The 22,041-nt window shown below is 54.3% G+C and overlaps 1 protein-coding gene across 1 annotated transcript in view; it reads left to right on the plus strand.

Annotated features, from left to right (window-relative positions):
• Nucleotides 1-22,041, plus strand: part of CSPG4 (chondroitin sulfate proteoglycan 4) — a 74,266-nt gene that overhangs the window by 35,394 nt on the left and 16,831 nt on the right. The window contains exons 2-5 of the mRNA XM_029065883.1: nucleotides 10,316-10,479; nucleotides 11,229-14,870; nucleotides 15,639-16,118; nucleotides 16,721-16,897. Of these exons, the coding sequence (XP_028921716.1) occupies nucleotides 10,316-10,479; nucleotides 11,229-14,870; nucleotides 15,639-16,118; nucleotides 16,721-16,897 (4,463 nt within the window). The remainder of the gene's footprint in view (nucleotides 1-10,315; nucleotides 10,480-11,228; nucleotides 14,871-15,638; nucleotides 16,119-16,720; nucleotides 16,898-22,041) is intronic.

The following is a 22,041-nucleotide window of genomic DNA, read 5'->3' on the forward strand; positions in this document are numbered from 1 at the left end:
GCTCTTTCCACTAGGCCACACTGCCTTCTCTGGGCACTCGGTACACATATGCTGATTCTGAGAATGCTAATGAATGCTCCTCCCTCATCGACACCCATGCCCGTCACCCCCGCCAATTGTTCCGGACCTTTAACTCTCTCCTTAGGCCCCCTGTTCCTCCCCCTCCCCCATCTCTCACCCCCAATGATCTGGTCACCTATTTCATCACAAAAATCAACACAGTCAGGTCTGAGCTCCCCAAAGTCACCCCTCCGCCTCTCCCCTCCCCCCCACCAACCCTCTCCCCTACTTTTCCATCCTTCCCTGCAGTATCCTCAGAGGAGATCTCCTCCCTCCTCGCAAGTGCCACCCCCTCCACCTGCGCCTCGGACCCCATTCCCTCTCACCTTATTAAAACCATCGCCCCTGCCCTCCTCCCTTCCTTAACTTCTATTTTTAACCACTCAATCTCCAATGGCTCCTTCCCCGCTGCCTTCAAACATGCCCACGTCTCCCCCATCCTAAAAAAACCCGCTCTCGACCCCACTTCCCCCTCCAGTTATCGTCCTATCTCCCTACTACCCTTCCTTTCCAAAATCCTAGAACGAGTCATCTACAATCGCTACTTAGAATTCCTTAACTCCCATTCTCTCCTGGACCCCCTCCAATCTGGCTTCCGTCCCCTCCACTCTACCGAGACTGCTCTCTCTAAGGTCACCCATGACCTCCTTCTTGCCAAAGCCAATGGCTCCTACTCCATTCTAATCCTCCTTGACCTCTCTGCTGCCTTTGACACTGTCGACCATCCCCTCCTCCTCCATACCTTATCTCACCTTGGCTTCACGGACTCTGTCCTCTCCCGGTTCTCCTCTTACCTCTCTGGCCGGTCATTCTCGGTCTCCTTCGCTGGAGCCTCCTCCCCCTCCCATCCTTTAACTGTTGGAGTTCCTCAAGGGTCAGTTCTTGGCCCTCTTCTGTTCTCCATTTACACTCACTCCCTCGGTGAACTCATTCGCTCTCACAGCTTTGACTACCATCTCTACGCAGATGACACGCAGATCTACATCTCCGCCCCTGTCCTCTCCCCCTCCCTTCAGGCTCGCATCTCCTCTTGCCTCCGGGACGTCTCCACCTGGATGTCGGCCCGCCACCTAAAACTCAACATGAGCAAGACTGAGCTCCTCATCTTCCCTCCCAAACCCGGTCCTCTCCCAGACTTCTCTATCACCGTGGATGGCACGACCATCCTTCCTGTCTCTCAGGCCCACAATCTCGGTGTCATCCTTGACTCGTCTCTCACGTTCACCCCACACATCCTATCCGTTACCAAGACCTCCCGGTTTCACCTCTACAATATCGCCAAGATCCGCCCTTTCCTCTCCACCCAAACGGCTATCTTACTGCTACAGGCTCTCGTTATATCCCGGCTAGACTACTGTGTCAGCCTTCTCTCTGACCTCCCTTCCTCCTCTCTCGCCCCGCTCCAGTCTATTCTTCACTCCGCTGCCCGGCTCATCTTCCTGCAGAAACGATCTGGGCATGTCACTCCCCTTCTTAAACACCTCCAGTGGTTGCCTATCAACTTCCACTCCAAACAAAAACTCCTCACTCTAGGATTCAAGGCTCTCCATCACCTTGCCCCTTCCTACCTCTCCTCCCTTCTTTCTTTCTACCACCCACCCCGCACGCTCCGCTCCTCTGCCGCCCACCTCCTCACCGTCCCTCGGTCTCACCTATCCCACCGTCGACCCCTGGGCCACGTCCTCCCACGGTCCTGGAATGCCCTCCCTCCTCACCTCTGCCAAACTAATTCTCTTCCCCTCTTCAAAACCCTACTTAAAACTCACCTCCTCCAAGAGGCCTTCCCAGACTGAGCTCCCCTTCTCCCTCTACTCCCCCCCCTTCACCTCTCCGCAGCTTAACCCTCTTTTCCCCCCATTTCCCTCTGCTCCTCCCCCTCTCCCTTCCCATCCCCTCAGCACTGTATTCGTCCGCTCAACTGTATATATTTTCATTACCCTATTTATTTTGTTAATGAATTGTACATCGCCTTGATTCTATTTAGTTGGCATTGTTTTTACGAGATGTTCTTCCCCTTGACTCTATTGCCATTGTTCTTGTCTGTCCGTCTCCCCCGATTAGACCGTAAGCCCATCAAACGGCAGGGACTGTCTCTATCTGTTGCCGACTTGTTCATTCCAAGCGCTTAGTACAGTGCTCTGCACATAGTACGCGCTCAATAAATACTATTGAATAATGAGGACGAGAAAGAAAAGGATGATGAGGAGGATGATGAGGAGGAGGAGGGGGAAGACGAGGCAGAGAAGGAGAAAGAGGAGGACGAGGATTGGCTGAGGTACTGGTGGGGCAGCTGGTCCCCTCTCAGGGTTCGGGCCTCTGGTCCAGAGGGCCCACTACCCAGCACCCTTCTCCCCAGCAGAGATGCCCCGCCCCCTGCATCTCCAGTTCCAGAGCTGGCAGTGGCAGCAGGCAGGGCCCCAGCAGGACACAGGCCCCTTGTCCCCTCCCGCCCGTCAGCCCACCCGCCCGTCGGCCCGCCCACCCTCCCCCTGCAGTGACATTTGCTGTCTCCTGGGACAGACTGAGGTTCCTGAGAGGGGATCCAGCTCCACAAACAGGCCTGCCCAGTCCGGCCCGACTCTGGACAAGCCCGGGCTCTGTGATGCTCACTCCCCCAACCCCGCCGCCAGCCCTCTACCGCAGGTTTTTCCACCTTAAGAAAACCGAGGGGATGGGCAGGAAATGGCTGGGGAACACTCAGGCTTTTCAGTGAGTGGGGCTGGCAGTAGGCGGCGGGGCGGGGGGCCGGGGGAGGGCGGTTTTCTTGGACTGTTATAACCGGGTCTGGGTACAATTAATGGTTTGTTCTAATGGCTTCCACACTCCTCTCTGCGTACACACACACATGCATACACACACACATCCTCCTCCAAATTACACATATCTACACATAGACACATGCCCTTCATATACCCACACACACAGTTCTCATTCACACCCACATCCCTCTCGAAATTACACAGCTCTACACGTAGATGCACGTTTCCCCTACCTATACCATATATATGTTGCCTTCATTAACACACACCCACAAACCTCACCACCCCCCTCACCCCCGCTGCCACAGCTCACTCTCTCCAGCCCAGATACAGGCCCCCAGTACAGATTCAGGTGAAAGGAGGAAACCATCCCCCAAAGATGAATCTATTGCTCAGTAGGGTTTGGCCATTCATATAGCTGATCACCAGACTGTCCATCTTTTTCTAATGGTATTTTATGTGTTTACTCTATGACAAGCACTCTACTAAGTGCTGGGATAGATATAAGCTGAACGGTTGGACAAAGTCCATCTCCCAAGGGGGCCTCACGGATCAATCCCCATTTTACGGATGAGGTAACAGTGGCATAGAGAAGTAACAGTAGACAAGTGGCAGAGCTGGGATTAGAACCCAGGCCTTTTTGACTCCCAGGCCGGTACTCTATCCACCGGGCCATGCTGTTTTTCATCTTCCAGTCTGTCCCTGTCCAGTATGGGTTTGGCACTGGAAGTCTTTCTGTCCAGAGTTTATATTCTCAGGGCCCGACCTCTTTCCATCTCACCACTTGCCACCGAATGTCATGGCTCGGACCCAGCGCCTGCATTCACAGGACGTCTGGGAGGGGAAACGGTGACTCTGGAGCCAGGGAGGGGACACGGGTCAGAGTGGCAACCCACTCTGAGTTCTGTGAATTTCCACATAGATCCTTTATGAGTGGCCTTATAGTTTTTATATTTTATAGTAAATGCCTACTCTGTGCCAGACACCGTATTAAGCACTGGGATAGATGCAACATAATCAGATTGGACACAATCCCTGTCCCACAGAGGACTCACAGTCTTAATCCCTATTTTACAGATGAGGTAACTGAGGCACAGAGAAGTGAAGCGACTTGCCCAAAGTCAAACAGCAGGGAAGCAGCATGGCTTAGTGGAAAGAGTACGGGCTTGGGAGTCAGAGGTCGTGGATTCTAATCCCGGCTCCACCACTTATCAGCTGTGTGACTTGGGAAAGTCACTCAATTTCTCTGTGCCTAAGTAACCTCATCTGTCAAATGGGGATTAAGACTGTGAGCTCCACATGGGACAACCTGATTACCTTGTATCTAACCCAGCGATTAGAACAGTGCTTGGCACATATGGAGCGCTTAACAAATACCATCATCTTAAATGATGGAGCTGGATTTAGAACCTAGGGCCTCTGCCTCCCCGGCCTGTGCTTTCCCTTAGATCACACCACTTCTAATGATGCTATGATGTATGTTGTTTTACGTTATAACATAACCTCATTGTGTTATGTTATATCACCTCCATCTGAAACAGACAAAACCTAGCGTGTGTCTGCTGCTTCCGGGTCATCCGAGGGATGCACGGGAATCCTCCGTGCCTCCAGCGGCTGCCTCAGAGGCAAGCCCACGCCAGTCTCTTACTTCGGCCATTTCACTGGGCGGCAGAGGCAGTGGGAGGGGCGATGGTGGTAGGGGATGGCACAGGGAGTGATGGGGGTGAGCACTGGGGAGGAGGTGAGGCAGCTGGAGTGTGTGGCCACAGCGGTACACTAGGAGGGGGGTCATTGTTTGAGGACTTTACAACCACAGTCTCGGGGTTTGGTCAATCTATCGGAAGGCAAAATGCTGCTGAGAGGAGACTGGCGTCAGGAGAGAACGGAGGTAGATGTTGGGGATGGATTCTGTAGATACCATTGATTGATTGACCTGGAGGGGGAAAGAGGGAGGCAGGGCTGATGGCAGCAGGGGTGGGGGGCATGATGGGCAGGAGACATTTTCCAGGGTGACGGGGATCAATCCACCCACTGAGGGAGTCCACGGCGGTCCTTGCTACCTCCCATTTGTAGCAAGCAGCTTCCCAGGGCTGGCCTTCCAGGAGCTGGCCCCAGCTACACACACATACACGCTTGTACTCACATGCCCGGGGACCCTCAGGGCCAGTGGTCCCACCGGATAAATCAGGACCCACTCTGAGCACCACTCTTGTTCGCAGCTTGGAAACTGTGAGCAGGCGCCCAGAACATTCCACTTCCCCAACCCACCCTGACAGGGCTCACCCTGGCAGGGTACGCACGTGTTCCCTTGCCCTGTCATTCTTGTTTGCTCACTCTTGCCCTCCTCCCCCTTCCGTGTCACCCCCTCATTTTCCATTTCCTCACCCTCTCCCTCTCCCTTCCTCTAGCCTGTGCACTTTCGATGGGCTGACGTGGGAGAGTCAGAGGTTGGGGTGGGGGGCCGGGGAAGGGAGCAATTAGGTCTCATGAGTCTCTGGGCTGCCCAGAAAGAAGCAGGCGAGAAGGACGCGTATCAGGCCCCTGCCCTAAAGCAGGCGGGGATTAGCAAACACTGGCATCCTTGTCTCCTGGCATGGGAAGAGGAGAAACAGCACCCCCTCCTCTCTCAGAAGCCGTCTAGAGCCCTCCACTCCCATCCCTCACCCCCACACGGACCGACCAGGCAGGCAAATGCCCCAGCAATGCCCCATTGGCACTGAGCAGTGGGGTGACCACAGGAGGGTGACCGCAGCAGGATATTGTGGATAGAGCACGGGCCTGTGCGTCAGAAAGTCATGGGTTGTAATCCCAGCTCTGCCATTTGTCTGCTGTGTGACCTTGGGCAGTCACTTCACTTCTCTGGGCTTCAGTTACCTCATCTGTAAAATGGAGATTGAGACTGGGAGCCCCACGTGGGACAGGGACTGCCTCCAGTCCGATTGGTTGTATCCACCCCAGCATTTAGTGCAGTGCCTGGCACAAAGAAAACACTTAACAAATACCATCATTATTATTATTATTACTTCAGGGTTGGAGCTGCATTGGACCCCAGGGTCCCAGCCTCAGCCCCGCTCCGGGCCACAAGGCAGTTCCCTGAATCAAAGGGCGGCATCCCTACCTTCTGTTGGCTCAGCACTAGGCTGCCCTGGGTACTGGGTGCTGAATCCTGGTTTCTGGATGCTGGAGCCTAGGTGCTTTCAGTAGAAGGAAAAGACAGGGGACCCCATCCTACCCTGGAGAAGTTTACCATCAAATGGGCTCACCACAGCAGATATCAATCAGTAATTATTCCCTTGCCTTAGGGAATAGAGGGAAGGAAGCCACAGGTGAGAATATTCAACAGACAAGCTGACCAGGGGAAGGGAGTGATGGGATGCATGAGGAGCAGCCTAGCCTAGTGGAAAGAGCACGGGCCTAGGAGATGGGGACTTGGGTTCTAATCCTGCCTCTGCCATGTGCCTGCTGGGTGATCTTGGGCAAGTCACTTAAATTTTCCATGCCCCAATCTCCTCATCTGTAAAGTGGGGGCTCAATGTCTGTTCTCCTCCTACTCAGATGGTGAGCCCCATGTGGGCCAGGGACTGTGTCCGACTTGATTAATCTGTACTTATCTGGGCACTAAGAACAATGGTTGACACATATAGTAAGCACTTAACAAGTACCATAATAATTAATATAATAATGGTTATAATAATGATGATATGAACAGGAAGGGTGGGAGGGGTTTTATCAGGGAATCACATGCCTCCTCTTCACTGGAAGAGGTACCGTTTTGAGGGGCAGGGGGTGGGGTAGGCAGGGCAGCAATGTCTCTGCTCCCTCCCTAGTCCTGTCCCTGCCCCACCCCAGGCCTCCCCACCTCCATCTAAGCAGAGAACATCAGTAGAATGACAGAACCTTTGAAAATAAAGCCAGAAGGTCAAGCACTTAAGAAGTGCACAACCACAGACACACAATATATAAATACGCTCAATAAATACGATTGAATGAATGAATGAATATCTACCCCAACAAATACCATCATCATCATCATAAACACACACACACACATATATATTATATTATATATATATATATAATAATTGTGGTTTTTGTTAAGCACTTACTATGTGCCAGGCACGGTACTAAACACTGGGGTGGGTGGGTGAGTAGGTACAAGCAAATCAGGTTGGAGACAGTCCCTGCCCCATGTGGGGCTCACAATCTCACTCCCCATGTTCCAGATGAGGTGCCCGAGGCATCAAGAAGTGAAGTGACTTGCCCAAGGTCACAAAACAGACAAATGGCGGGGTTGGGATTAGAACCCATGACCTTTGACTCCTAACCCCGTGCTCTATCCTCTACGCCAGAGATATCTATAGATAGATATACATGTACACAGATAGGTATACACATAAGCACATACACATACAAAACCACAAACATACTCATACACACACAGACACGCACATACATACATACGCATGGATACGCACCCACAAACATGCATGACATACATATTTACACACATGCACATAAATATACCAACATTCACTCATTCTTACATGTGTACATGCACATTTGCATACATGCATTTTTACGTGCATATACACACTCACAGATGTACAGACACCCACCCAGTGCAGTGCCTGTCTACTTGTTCTGTTGCCTGTCTACTTGTTTTGTTGCCTGTCTCCCCCTTTTAGACTGTGAGCCCGTTGTTGGGCAGGGATTGTCTCTATCTGTTGCCGAATTGTACTTTCCAAGCGCTTAGTACAGTGCTCTGCACACAGTAAGCGCTCAATAAATATGAATGAATGAATGAATATCTGCCCCTTTGCTTAGTTCAGTGCCTGGTACATAGTAAGTGTTTAGCAAGTACCACAATTATTATTATCATTATTATTATTAGTCAAGGACCTGAGCACCACCTGAGTACCACAGGGAAAATTGCCTCCCCATCCTCCTCACTGTTCCTTGCAGGGGGACCTTTGGTACCCTGGAGACAGCCTGGATCCAGAAATGGGAATCCCCCACTGGCTGGAAACAGAAGACGGGGCTGTGGGCTGCCACTTTTCCTCCACATCTCTCTCTGGGGTCCTGGGGTCGAGCTGGGACTGATGACCCTTTGAGGCAGGGTGAGACCCACTCCCAACAGCAAGGCCCCAGTGGGGAACCCCCACCTTAGTGGACCTTGGGGACTGACTGGGCTCCAAGAGCACCCCTGAGAGAGCCCCCACTCAGATAGATAGATAGATAGATAGATAGATAGATAGATAGATAGATAGAAAAATAGATGGCTCCCCTAAGGGTCAGTAGGTATCAGGGGTCTCCAGCTAACCCTGCTGGGATCCTGCCTATTACCTCTTCCCCTGGGGAGAGGGCCAAGGCTGGAGAGAGAAGCTCGAGAGCCCCGGAGTGCAAGCGTCATTCCTGGGAATGACTCAGAGGGAAAGGGGCCACCTGCAGAACCAGGCTCGCCAGGAGCCGGAGGGTCAGCAGAGGACAGGATCCGTTGCTGGATTTTACAGGCCCAAGAAAGCCGAGATCAACACGCCCGGCTGGGAGAGGCTGTTTGTGAAGGCTGGGGAGCTGAGATGAGGGAACTGAGGCCCAGAGAAGTTAAGTGACTTGCCCGAGGACACACAGCAGACAAGTGGCGGAGCCGGGATTAGAACCCATGACTTTCTGACTGATGTGTGGTCTTAGACTAGGGAATATGTGTGTAGGAGCAGAGGGTGTATTGGGAAATGTTGGGGGTGCTGAGGCCAGCCACTGGGCTTGGGAAACTTTCATACAGGAAAGGGGGGGTGGAAGGCTCTAAGACAGGCCCTGGCATTGATGGCTTCTTTAGTCACTTATTATCAGGATGTCCCCTTGGGTAATAATAATAATAATAATAATTATAATGGTACTTGTTAAGCACTTTTCTATGTGTTAAGCACTTTTCTATGTATTAAGCACTGTTTGAAGTGCCGAGGTAGATGCAAGTTAATCAGATTGGACACAGTCCCTGTTCCACAAGGGGCTCACACTCTTATCCCCACTTTACAGATGAGATAAATGAGTCACAGAGAAGCTAAATAACTTGCCTGAGGTCACATAGCAGACATGTGGCACAACTGGGATTAGAGCCCAGGTCTTTCTGACTCCCAGGCCTGTGCTCTATCTACGAAGTTATGCTGTTTCTATGCAGCCTTGGATTCAAGGCTGGGTGTTCTCTGTCAGTCATCAATCCATAGGTGGTTTATAATGAGTACTCTTTGTGTGCAGAGCTCTGTACTAAGTATTGGGAGAGTATATCAGAGTCAGTAGATACATTCCCTTCCCATAAGGATCTTACAGTCAAGACGGAGAGACAGACTATAAATTATAAATTACAGATTTGGACATAAGTCCTATGGGGCTGATGGTGGGATGATTATCAAAGCCTTAAAAGGTACAGATACAAGTGCATAAGTGTCATAGAAGGGAGAGGGAGTAAGGGAAATGAGGTCTTAGTTGGAGAAGGCCTCTTGGGAAAAAAGTGGTTTAATTAAGGGCTGGGTTAGAAGAGAGATAGACAAGATGAAGGCCGAGTGAGTAGGTTGGCATTAGAGCAGCGATTTGAGCTGGATGAGTTGTAGTAGGAAATCGGTGAGGTGAGATAGGAGGGCTCAGGATGATTGCATGCTTTAAAACTGATGGAAAGGATACAGAGGTGGATGGGCAATCACTGGAGGTAAATCAATCAGTCAAATTTATTAAGTGCTTACTGTCTGCAGGGCACAGTACAAAGCACTTGGGAGAAGACAATATAGCCAATATGGTAGATGTGTTCCCTGCCCACAAAAGAGGGGGAGACAAACATTAAAATAAAATACAGATAGTGGGGAGTCCTGGACTGAAGGGTTGTTTTTAGAAAAATGATCTGCACAGCACAGTAAAGTGTGGACTGCAGTGGGGAGACAGGAGGCAGGGACTTCAGCTTGGAGGCTGATGTAGTAGTCAAGGTAGGAAATGATAAGTACTTGGATCATCATAGTAGCCGTTTTGATGGAGAGGAAGGGTGGCTTTTAGAGATGTTGTAAAGGTAGAACAGATGGGATCTGGTGACAGATTGAATATGTGGGTTGAATGAGATCGATCAATTGAGCATAAGCCCAAGGTTACAGGCTGGCGAGACAGGGAGGATTGGTTGTACCGTCTTCAGTGACCGGAAAGTCATGGGGAAAACAGAGTTTGGGCGGGAAGATGAGGAATTGTGTTTGGGACATGTTAAGTTTAAGGTGTTGGAGGGACATTTAAAAAGAGACGTCTTGAAGGCAGGAGACAATATGAGAAGGCAGAAAAGGAGAGCGATCGGGCCTAGAGAGGAAGACTTGGGAATCTTCAATGGAGAGATGGTAGTTGAAGTCATGAGAGCAAATGATTTCTTCGAGGAATGGTGGAGAACCAAGACAGAGGTGGGGGAGGCTGGGGTAGAGCATGAGGGTTTCCTCAGCAAGCCCTTACCCCAGTCATTCTCCCACCCACAGCATCCTTCTTCGGAGAGGACCATTTACAAGTGCCTCTAGTGGAGGCCCTGGACACAATCCACCTCCAGTTGCAGTTCCTCACAGCTCAGGAAGATGGGCTCTTCCTCCTGGCGGCCGGGCAGCCTGACCATCTCCTGGTGGAACTCCGCTCGGGCAGCCTGCAGGTCAGTGGTTTGAATTTCCCCTCCGGGAGCCCCCAGGAAGAGAGGCGGGAATCCCCAGGAACCCAAGAGACCAGGGAGGATCTCTGCCCCACTCTCAAAGAGGGTCTGATCCCTGCAGGGGGCCGCTCATGCCACCCCCCACCCCCACGCCTGGGACACAGAGGCAGAGGGCTGGGCCTCGGTTTCCCCACCTGAGAAGTGGGGAGCTGCAGTCACTCCCGGGGAAGGTGGGAGCATGAATAATAAAATAATGATGAGGCTCCGAGGGCTGACTATGAGCTAAGCACTGGAGCGGACACAGGATACCCAGGTCACCCACAGTCCCACCTCCCACAGTCTAAAGGAGAGGGAGAACTGATGTCGGATCCCCATTTTTCAGTTGCAGAAACTGCGGCCCAGAGAAGTGAAGCGATTTGCCCAAGGTCACCCAGCAGGCCGGTGGCAGAGCCGGGACTAGAAGCCAGACCTCCTGCCTCATAGTCCCAAGCGCTTCTCAACAGGCCCCACCACATCCCCTGAGGGACCAAGGGCAAAGTTACGCTCGAAGGCAGGGTTTCTGTCCTTGGTCTCAGTCACCCGGTCTGCGGGACCCGATCCTGGTCTGCCATCCACCTGATACTGGCCTGTCGTCCAGTCGATCGGGCTCGGAGGGGCCGGGAGAACAGAAAGAGGCAGCAGGGAGGCTGAGTTTTAAGCAGGTGCCCTTTCCCCCAGAAAGCTCTGACCACACTCTTTCTCTGTCCCTGCAGGTCAGGCTGGCCCAGGGCAGTGAGCAGGTGACCCTCCAGACCCCCGCAGGCCAACGGCTCGATGACCTTGTGGCCCATGACATGGTGCTGACTGTGAGGGATGGCCAGGCCACCCTGAGCCTCGACAGCCTCCACAATTCCTCGGCCCGGGTACCCCCGGGGCCCCTGAGGGTGCCCAATGGCCTCCTTCTAGGGGGGCCAGGCAGCTTGGATCTCCCTTACCTGACTGGGACCAGCCCACCCTTTCGAGGCTGCCTCCTCACCGCCACCCTCAACGGCCGGGACCTCCTCTCCTCTCTGGGTCCCCGGACCGGTGTCCAGGCCGACTGCAGCCCAGAATTTTCCGCCGGCGAAGATGAGTCCCTGGGCTTCCTGGGCCCCCGCTCCCTGGCTGCCTTCCCCGGTTGGGATGCCCGGGAGGAGGGCACGATCGAGTTCACCTTGACCACCCGGGCCAGGCGGGCGCCACTGGTGTTTCAGGCCGGCCCGCAGGGGGACTTTGTCTACCTGGAGGTCTTTGAGGGGCACCTGAGGGGCGTGGTGGAGAAGGGGCACGGAGCCGTCCTGCTGCATAACAGCATGCCGGTCAGCGACGGGCAGCCCCACGAGGTCAGCATCCGCGTGGACGTCTACAAGCTGGAGATCTCCGTGGACCAGTATCCCACCCGCACCTCCAACCGCGGGGTCCACAGCTACCTGGACCTTCAGGGCCGGCTCCTCCTGGGCGGGCTGGACGCCCCCGCCGCCCGCCGCCTGCGAGAACACCGACTGGGGCTGGCACCCGAAGCTGACGCCTCCCTGGTGGGCTGCATGGAGGACCTGCTTGTCAACTCGGAGAGGAGGAGCCTGCGGGACGCTCTGGTCACCCGGAACCTGGCCGCTGGCTGCGCCTTCCCGGACGAGGACGAGGATGAAGCCTATGACCCCTTTGAGCCACCGGACGGGCCGGAGCCATGTCGCCTGGAGCCCGGGCTGCCTCCGGCCTTTGCCAACTTCACCAAGCTGCTGAGCCTCAGCTCCCTGGAGGTGGGCGAGGGTGGCACGGCCTGGCTGGAGTGGCACCACGTTCAGCCCACCCTGGACCTGCCCGCCGCTGGCATCCGGCAGTCCCAGGTCCTTTTCGGGCTGGCCCGCGCGGCCCGCCACGGGGAGCTGGAGCTGGACATCCCGGGAGCCCAGGCCCGGAAGAAGTTCACCCTCTTGGACGTGGTCAACCGGAAGGTCCGCTTCGTGCACGACGGCTCAGAGGAGCCCGCCGACCAGCTGGCTCTGGAAGTGACTGTCTCCGCACGCGGGCCCCTGCCCGAATGCCTGCGCCGGGGCCAGACGTACCTGTTGCCCATCAAGGTCAGCCCCATCAATGACCCCCCGCAGGTGGTCTTCCCCCACGGCAGCCTGATGGTCATCTTGGAGCATACGCGTAAGGCCCTGGGGCCGGACGTCTTCCAGGCCCACGATCCCGACACCCCCTGCCAGGCCCTCACCTTCCAGCTCCTCGGGGCCGCGCGGCTGGTGGGCGGCCGCGTGGAGTCCGACGCCCGGCCCGGCGTGCCGGTCGCCGACTTCTCCTGCGGGGACCTGGAGGCGGGCCACCTGGCCTACGTCCACCAGAGCGGCCCGGCCCAGGATCTCATGCTCCAGGTCAGCGACGGCCAGGACAGCAGCCTAGTGGCCACGCTCAAGGTCATCGCCATCCAGCCGGACATTCAGCTGCGCAACAACACGGGTCTTTTCGTGGCCCAGGGTGCCGGCGCCCTCATCACCACTGCCAACCTGTCGGCCGAGACCAACGCCGTCCAGCAGCAGGTCAGCATCCTGTACCGCCTCACCCAGCCGCCGCTCTACGGTGAGGTGCAGAAGCCCGGGGCCGTGGCCGGCCAGTGGGAGGGGACCCAGGTCTTCCTGCAGCGGGACCTGGAGCAGGGGCAGGTCCGCTACCTGAGCACCGACCCGCGGCCCCTGGCCGAGGATGCCACCGAGAAGCTGCGCTTCGAGGTGCGGGTCGGCCAGCAGGTCCTGGAGAACAACACGTTCCTGGTCACCATCCAGAAGGCCACCATCCGGATGCTGAGGCTCGAGCCCCTGCTGGCCCTCCAGGCCGGACCGGTGACCGTCGGCCCCGCCCAGCTGGAGGCCGCCCTGGAGGGCCCGGTCGCCTCCGACCCCATCCCCTTCCACTACCAGCTGGTCGTGGCCCCTAAGAAGGGCAACCTACGCCTCCAGGGTGCGCGGCTGTCTGAGGGCCAGGGCTTCACCCAGGAGGATCTGCATGAGGGCCACCTGAGCTACGGAGCCACTTCCCGGGCCTCCCGGGAGGCCGATGACGCCTTCCAGTTCCGGGTCACCGCCGCCACCCACTTCTCCCCGCTCTACACGCTCCCCATCCGCATCGGCGGGGATCCCGACGCTCCCGTCCTCACCAACGTCCTACTGCCCGTGCCCGAGGGCGGCGAGGCCGTCATCTCGCAGGACCACCTCTTCGTCCGCAGCCTCCACAGCACTGACTACCTGTATGAGGTCATCGAGAAGCCCCGCCATGGGAAGCTGGCCTGGCGGGGGGCGGTCGGGCCGGCAGGCGGCCCCTCGGCAGACGGCGGCGCCTCAGGGAACGTCGGCGATGGCGCGGCCTCGGGGGACGTCGGCACCTCGGGAGGAGGGGTCTCAGAGGGCGGTATCTCGGGGAGCGGGGCCTCAGGGAGTGGAGCCTCGGGCGTGCCCACCGTGACCCAGTTCACGAACGACGACCTGCTGCGGGGCCGGCTGGTCTACCGGCACGATGGTTCGGAGACCACGGAGGATGACATTCCCTTCGTGGCGGCCCGGCAGGGCGAGGGCAGCGCCGGCACAGCCTGGGAGGACGTGAGGGGCGTGTTCCGTGTCTCCATCCAGCCCGTCAACGACCACGCGCCCGTCCGCGTGGTCCACCGGGTCCTCGACGTGGTGCGACACGGCCAGCGGCTCCTGACCACGGCCGACATCGCCTTCGCCGATGCCGACTCGGGCTTCTCCGACACGCACCTGGTGTTCACGCGCAAGGACCTGCTCTTCGGCCGCATCGTGGCGGCCGCGGACCCGGTCCGGCCCGTGTACCGCTTCACCCAGGATGACCTGAGGCAGAAGAGGATCCTCTTTATCCACTCGGGGGCCGACCGTGGCTCCATCCAGCTGCAGGTGTCAGATGGGCTGCACCAGTTCACCTCCCTGCTGGACGTCCGTGCCTCAGACCCCTACCTGCGGCTGGCCAACGGCTCCGGTCTGGCGGTCCGCCAGGGCGGCCAGGGGACCGTCGACTCGACTGCCCTCAGCCTGGAGACCAACATGGACGTACGCAGTGACGAGGAGATCCAGTTCCGGGTCACCGTGCCCCCCCGCCGGGGGATGCTCCTGAAGGGAGGCCAGCCGGCCACCGCCTTCTCCCAGCAGGACGTGCAGGAGGGGGCTCTGCTCTACCGTCACGATGGAAGTCGGGCCCCACGGGACCACTTTGACTTCTCGGTGCAGCTGGGGCCGGTGGCCCTGGAAGGCACCCTGCAGGTGACCGTCTTCCTCGACCTCCCCCTGGGGCCCCTGACCATGGCCCGGCACGAGAAGATCTACGTCTTCCAGGGGGAGGCAGCCGAGATCAAGCGGGACCACCTGGCGGTGAGGACCTTTTCCGCTTCTACTTCCTTCAGTCTGGAGCCTCGCTGGCTTGGGATTTCCTCTAGCCTACCCTCCCATAGACCCATCGGTCAATCGATGGCATTTAACCGAGTGTTTTTACCTTGCAGAGCACCTCACTAAGCCCTTGGGGAAGCACAGTGGATGACTAGGCATGATCCCTACCCTTGAGAAAGGAAGAGGTAGGGTGCGGGAGGGCGGGCCGGCTGGATTCTTGGCTTCTCCTGTGGTCCCGGGGGGTCTGGGGCTTCCTCAGAGACAGATGGGTGTTTTCTCACTAATTAATGATAATAACGGCATTTACTAAGCACTAATAATAATAATAATAGGGTATTTGTAGGCCCTTACTCTGTTGTCAAGTACTTTACTGGGAGCTGAGGTAGATGTAAGATCATCAGCACTGTGCTAAATGCTGGGATTCAGGACAATCAGATCACACTCCATTTCTGTCCCAGCCGTGGCTCTCAGTCTAAGAGGGAGGGAGAATAGGAATTGGGTCCCCATTTTACAGATGAGGAAACTGAGGCCCAGAGAGGTTAAGGGACTTTTCCAAGGTCAAACAGCAGGTAAGTGGAGGATCTGGGTTTAGAACCTGGTCGCCTGTGCTCTTTTCACCAGAACATGTTGCTTTTCTGCCTCTGCATCTGCTTCCCTCACCCTTCTTTCTCTCTCTCCTTCTCTCTCTTTCCCCCTTCTGCCCCCTCCCTTGGACTGAGCCCTCCCCTGATGGTCTCTCCCACCTGCCCCCAGGCAGTCCAAGAGGACATCCCACCCCAGGACATCAGCTACACGGTCACTAGCAGCCCCCACGCCGGCCACCTGGCCACCATCTCACCCGGGGCGAATCTGAACGAGTCTCCCGGTCTCGACTCCGTCCGGAACTTCACCCAAGAGGATATCGACGAGGGGAGAATCCTGTACCTGCACACGCGGGCCGAGAGCTGGACGGACCACTTCACCGTGGACGTGCTAGCCAGAGAGGCCGGCTCACTGGAGGGGGTGGTGGTAGAGCTGGAGATCCTGCCCATCACCATCCCGCTGGAGGTGGGCAACGTCACCGTGGCTGAGGGGGAGGCCCAGGCCCTGTCCCCCGCGGTGCTCCGCGTCCCCGGCCGCTACTTCGCCACCCTTCCCCTGGTCTTCCACATCCTGGACCAGCCCCAGCACGGTGCCCTCCGGCACGCAGAGGGCACCGCAGACCACAGCCTCGACGCCTTCACCTGGAGAGAGGTACGGAGGAACACCCACCCTCGCTGAACAAACTGGAGTGAGGCTGCGGTCAGCTAGACCTCCCTCTCGGCAGGGGCATAAGACAGAACCAGAGGGCCCTGGCCGGAGACCCACAGCTAGAAAGGCTCAAGGAATGAGGATAATTCAACCTGAGTTGAGGAAAGCTGATGAAGGATTAGGAGGGGACCATAGGAAGGGGCAGTAGGGACTGGCTAGGAGTAGTTGTGGGTCAGCTGAGGACAAGGCAGGAAGCGAACTGGAATTGCAGCAGGAGGGACTTAGATTAGACCCTAGGAAGAGCTTCCTGCTTGGGAGAGCTGAGAGAGACTTGTGCAGGATACTGAGGGAGGCTGCAGCCTCTCCTTCTCTGATGACCTATAAGATAAGGGTGGAGTGTGGAGGGCAACCCGAAGAATAAGTGTCCCCTCCCCGGACAGTGGGTTCCCAGGGAATGGGCCAGTGGAGAATTTCCAAAAGAACAAAATTCCGGAGGGAGCAGTTGTTCTGCTCTCAAGAGAGCCTAGAAGGAGAGGGAACACTTGGCTGGGGCCCACAGTGCATCTTGGCCTGGGCACTGCCCTGACCCTGGTGGTATTCAACAGGTGGAACAGCAGCTCATCCTCTACGTCCACGATGGGAGCGAGACCCGGGCAGACAGCTTCACCCTCCTGGCCAACATCTCCGAGATCGACCGGCAGAGCCGGCCGGCCACGGTCACCGTCACCGTGCTGCCCCGCAATGATGAGATTCCAGTGGTGACCGTCAACCCCGGCCTGCAGGTACCAGTCGTTTCTCCGGGACCTCCGAGGACCGGGGCGGGCCCGGGCCTTTCCATTAATGGCTACAGCATTCCTCACACCCTTAGTTTCTCTAGTTCCATGCTTTCCCGTCAGATCTCATTTGTTCTCCCTGAAGGGATTGCTGGGCACGTGTCTTCCCTGTCCCTTTTTATACAGAAGGGACACGTGAAACTCAGAGAGGTTAAGCAACCTATCCAAAGACACCCAGCAAGGAAGTATCAGGGTTAGGACCAGAGTCCAGGACTTCTGACCCCTCCCATCCAGTGCTGTACTGGACAATCAAATATTGTCATGTCTCCTGGAAAACACCTCTCAGGGAGGCTCTCCAAACACTTTTCCCATTCCTCACTGGGTGAGGCTGCTGGGCATAATGTGAGCCCGAGGCACAGGACCATTAAGCCTGATCGTACCGCTGCACAATCTCATTATCAGCACTCTAAAATAATCCCAGTCAATCAATCAGTGGAATTTATTGAACACTTACTGTGTTCAGAGCACCGTACTAAGCACTTGGGAGAGCACGATACAGCAGAATTGGTAGGAATAATCCCTAACCAAACAGAGCATTTAGTCAAGAGGATTATTATTCTAATCAGATTACTCTGATTAGTAACCAAATTTTATGGAGCACGAAAAATCCTACAGGGTGGGGCTGTGCATGTCATATTTAATGGTATTTAAGTGTTTACCATAGTTCAACTAGATCAGTCCTTTGCTTTACCGACATTGTCCTCTCCTTGTTCTATCCCTTGGACCACTCATTCTCGGTCTCTTTCACAGGCTCCTCCTCCGCCACCCACTGTCTAACTGTGGGGGTACCTCAAGGCGCAGTTCTGTGTCCCTTTCTATACTCCATCTACACCCACTCCCTTGGAGAACTCGTTCGCTCCCATGGCTTCAACTTCCATCTCTGTGAGGATGATTCCCAAATCTACATCTCCAGCCCTGACCTCTCTCCTTCTCTGTAGTTCTCGCATTACTTCTTGCCTTGAGGACATCTCTCCTTGGGTGTCTCGCCCACACCTCCAACTTAACGTATCCAAACAGAGCTCCTCATCTTCCCACCCAAACCCTATCCTCCTCCAGACTTTCCCATAACTGTAAACAACATCAATATCCTCCCTGTCTCATAAGCTCATAACCTTGATATTATTCTTGACTTACCGTTCTCACTCAACCCTCATATTCAATCTGTTACCAAATCCTGTCAATTCTACCTTCACAACATCTCTAGAATTCACCCCTTCCTCTCCATCCAAACAGCTACCATGCTGTTTCCCCCTTTCACTACTGCATCAGATGCCTCCCAGGCCTCCCTTCCTCCTGTCTGTCCCTTCTTCAATCCATACTTCACTCTGCTGCCCAGATCACTTTTCTGAAAAACCGTTCAGTCCACTGTCTTGGAACTGCCTTTCCATTCACATCCTACAGGCCACTATTCCGCCTTCAAGAGGTCTTCCCTGGTTAAGCTCTCACTTCCCCTATTCCCTGTCCCTCTGCATCACCCTTGCACTGCGATCAGTTCCTTTTACTCACCCCACAGCCCCAGAGCACTTATATAAATATCAGTAATTTATTTTAATGTCTGTCTCCCGCTCTAGAATGGAAGCTCCTTGTAAGCAGGGAACATGTCTACCAACCCTGTTGCACTGTACTCACCTAAGCACTTAATAGTGGGGATGAAGACTGTGAGCCCTAAATAGGACAACCTGATTACCTTGTATCTGCCCCAGCGCTTAGAACAGTGCTTGGCACATAGTAAGTGCTTAACAAATACCAACATTGTTATTATTAATGATAGTAATAACCATAATAATGGAATTAAAGCACTTGTCAAGAACTGTTTTTAGTGATGAGGTAGATACAAGTTAATCAGGTCCGACATAGTCCTTGTCCCACATGTGGCTTACAGTCAGTGTAGGAAGGAGAAGAGGTATTGGATCCTCATTTTGCACTTGAGGTAACTGAGGCACCAAGTTAAACGATTTGCCCAAGGTCAATCGGCAGGCAAGTGGCGGAGCCAGGATTAGAACCCAGGTCCTCTGACTTCCAAACCCTTGCTCTTTCCATTAGGCCATGCTGTTCATTACCTACCTTTGATCAATTGACCAGACCCAACCTAATCAATCAATGATATTTCTTGAGTAAAACAGTGAACTAACCACTTGAGAGAGAACCAAGAGTTAAAAGACTTTATCCCTGGCCCTAAAAAGCTGACAATCTAGCAGAGTCACAGTATCAGAGGTATTCATTCAATCATATTTATTGAGCGCTTAATGTGTGCAGAGCACTGTACTAAGTGCTTGGGAAAGTACAATACAACAATAAAAAGTCTAATCCCTGCCCACAACTGGGGGGGGAGACGGACATCAATATAAATAGACATCAGTATAAATAAATAAAATTACAGATATATACATAAGTGCTGTGGGGCAGGGAGAGGTGGGAAAAGTAAGGGGAGCAAGTTGGGGTCAAACAGAAGGGCATGGGAGATGAGGAAAAGTTGGGCTTAGTCTGGAAAGGCCCCTTGGAGGAGACGTGCCTTCGGCATGGCTTTGAAGTCTTTGAAGGTAGGGAGGGCAGGCATCTCATCCCCAACTGTAAGTTGGGGAAACTGAGGTCCAGAGAGGTTAAGCAGTTTGGGTCAGTGGAAAGAGCCCAGGCTTGAGAGTCAGCAGTCATGGATTCTAATCCCGACTTCGCCACTTGTCAGCTGTTGACTTTGGGCAAATCTCTTAACTTCTCTGGGTCTCAGTTACCTCATCTGGAAAAAGGGGATTGAGACTGTGAGCCCCACGTGGGACAGGGACTGTGTCCAACCCAATTTGCATGTATCCACCCAGTGCTTAGTACAGTGCCTGGCACATAGTTAAGCACTTAACAAATGCCATAATTATCATTATTATTATTAGACAACTTGCCCAAAGTCCCACAGCAGGCCCATGGCAGAAAGGAGGCCATACTGCCTCCTTTCCTCCTCTCTGTTGAGGATGGTGGCCGCCGATCCGGCTCGGAGGGTCTTCCCTTGCTCCTGGCCGGGCCCAGAGGGAGTCATCCTTCTGCCTCAGGTTCCTCAAGTGCAAAATGAGGATTCAATACCTCTTATGAACAGGCGGAGCCCATTTAAGAGCCCGGGCTTGGGAGTCGGAGGGCGTGGATTTTCATACCGGCTCCACCACTTGTCTGCTGTGTGACCTTGGGCAAATCACTTAACTTCTCTGTGCCTCACTTACCTCATTTGTAAAAATGGGGATTAAAAAATGTGAGCCCCATGTGGGACAATCTCATTACCCTGTGTCTGCCCTAGCGCTTAGAACAGTGCTCTGCACATAGTAAGCGCTTCACAAATACCATAATTATATGTTGCCAAATTGTACATTCCAAGCACTTAATACAGTGCTCTGCTCATAGTAAGCACTCAATAAATACTATTGAATGAATGAATTATCATCATTTAAAATCCCCATCTTTGAGGGATAATAATAATAATGTTGCTGTTTTTTAAGCCCTTACTATGTGCAGAGCACTGTTCTCAGTGCTGGGATAGATACAGGGTAATCAGGTTGTCCCACATGAGGCTCACAGTCTTAATCCCCATTTTACAGATAAGGTCACTGAGGCACAGAGAAGTGAAGTGACTTGCCCACAGTCACACAGCTGACAAGTGGCAGAGCCGGAATGGAAGTTAACCCATGGTAAAAGCATCCGATCCAAAGTGAACTCAAGTAAAGGTTACTCCTGAAGTATTCAAAATCTGTTATAGTCCCGGTATAATAATGTTGGTATTTGTTAAGTGCTCACTATGTGCAGAGCACTGTTCTAAGCACTGGGGTAGATACAGAGTAATCAGTTTGTCCCACATGAGGCTTACGGTCTTCATCCCCATTTTACAGATGAGGTAACTGAGGCACAGAGAAGTGAAGTGACCTGCCCACAGTCACACAGCTGACAAGTGGCAGAGCCTGGATTTGAATCCATGACCCCTGACTCCCAAGCCCAGGCTCTTTCCACTGAGCCATGCTGGAATCAAATGGGGGAGGGCCACCAATTAGCTATTACAGTGACAAGAGAAGCAGCGTGGCTCAGTGGAAAGAGCCCGGGCTTGGGAGTCAGAGGTCATGGGTTTGAATCCTGGCTCTGCCACTTGTCAGCTGTGTGACTGTGGGCAAGTCACTTCACTTCTCTGGGCCTCAGTTCCCTCATCTGTAAAATGGGGATGAAGACTGTGAGCCTCACGTAGGGCAACCTGATGACCCTGTATCTCCCCCAGCGCTTAGAACAGTGCTCTGCACACAGTAAGCGCTTTTTGCTATTGTTTTAATGAGATGTTCTTCCCCTGGATTCTATTTATTGCCATTGTTCTTGTCTGTCCGTCTCCCCCGATTAGACTGTAAGCCCGTCAAAGGGCAGGGACTGTTAATTCAATAGTATTTACTGAGCGCTTACTATGTGCAGAGCACTGTACTAAGCGCTTAGAATGGACAGATCGGTAACAGATACAGTCCCTGCCCTTTGACGGGCTCGGGGGAGACGGACAGACAAGAACAATAACAATAAACCGTCTCTCTCTGTTACCGATTTGTCCATTCCAAGCGCTTAGTACGGTGCTCTGCACATAGTAAGCGCTCAATAAATACTATTGAATGAATCGTGTCTGCTGTGTGACTGTGGGCAAGTCACTTCACTTCTCTGTGCCTCAGTTCCCTCGTCTGTAAAATGGGGATTAAAACTGGGAGCCTCACGTGGGACAACCTGATGACCCTGTATCCGCCCCAGCGCTTAGAACAGTGCTCTGCACATAGTAAGCGCCTAACAAATACCAACTTTATTAAATGCCATCCTCTCAAGTGGCCGGCCAGCCCCGGGAGCCCGCCCTGCACCGCCGGGATCCGGCCACACGGTGGCGCGCTCGGCCCGCGCTCCGCACTGGGGGGAGAGGCCCCGCCCTTTCCGTGACGTCACCGGAGCGCGGTAACCCCAGCCGTCCCGGCCCGGCCGCCTTCGGCCCATCAATAGCCCCTGCGGACATCGAATTATTACTATTATTACTGTTATCATCGTTGTTATCATTATCATCGTCGATATTATCATTAATCAGGATGATAATCATCATAATGCTAAGC

The sequence above is a fragment of the Ornithorhynchus anatinus genome, chromosome 5, assembly GCF_004115215.2.
Source record: "Ornithorhynchus anatinus isolate Pmale09 chromosome 5, mOrnAna1.pri.v4, whole genome shotgun sequence".
In the NCBI taxonomy this organism is placed as follows: domain Eukaryota; kingdom Metazoa; phylum Chordata; class Mammalia; order Monotremata; family Ornithorhynchidae; genus Ornithorhynchus; species Ornithorhynchus anatinus.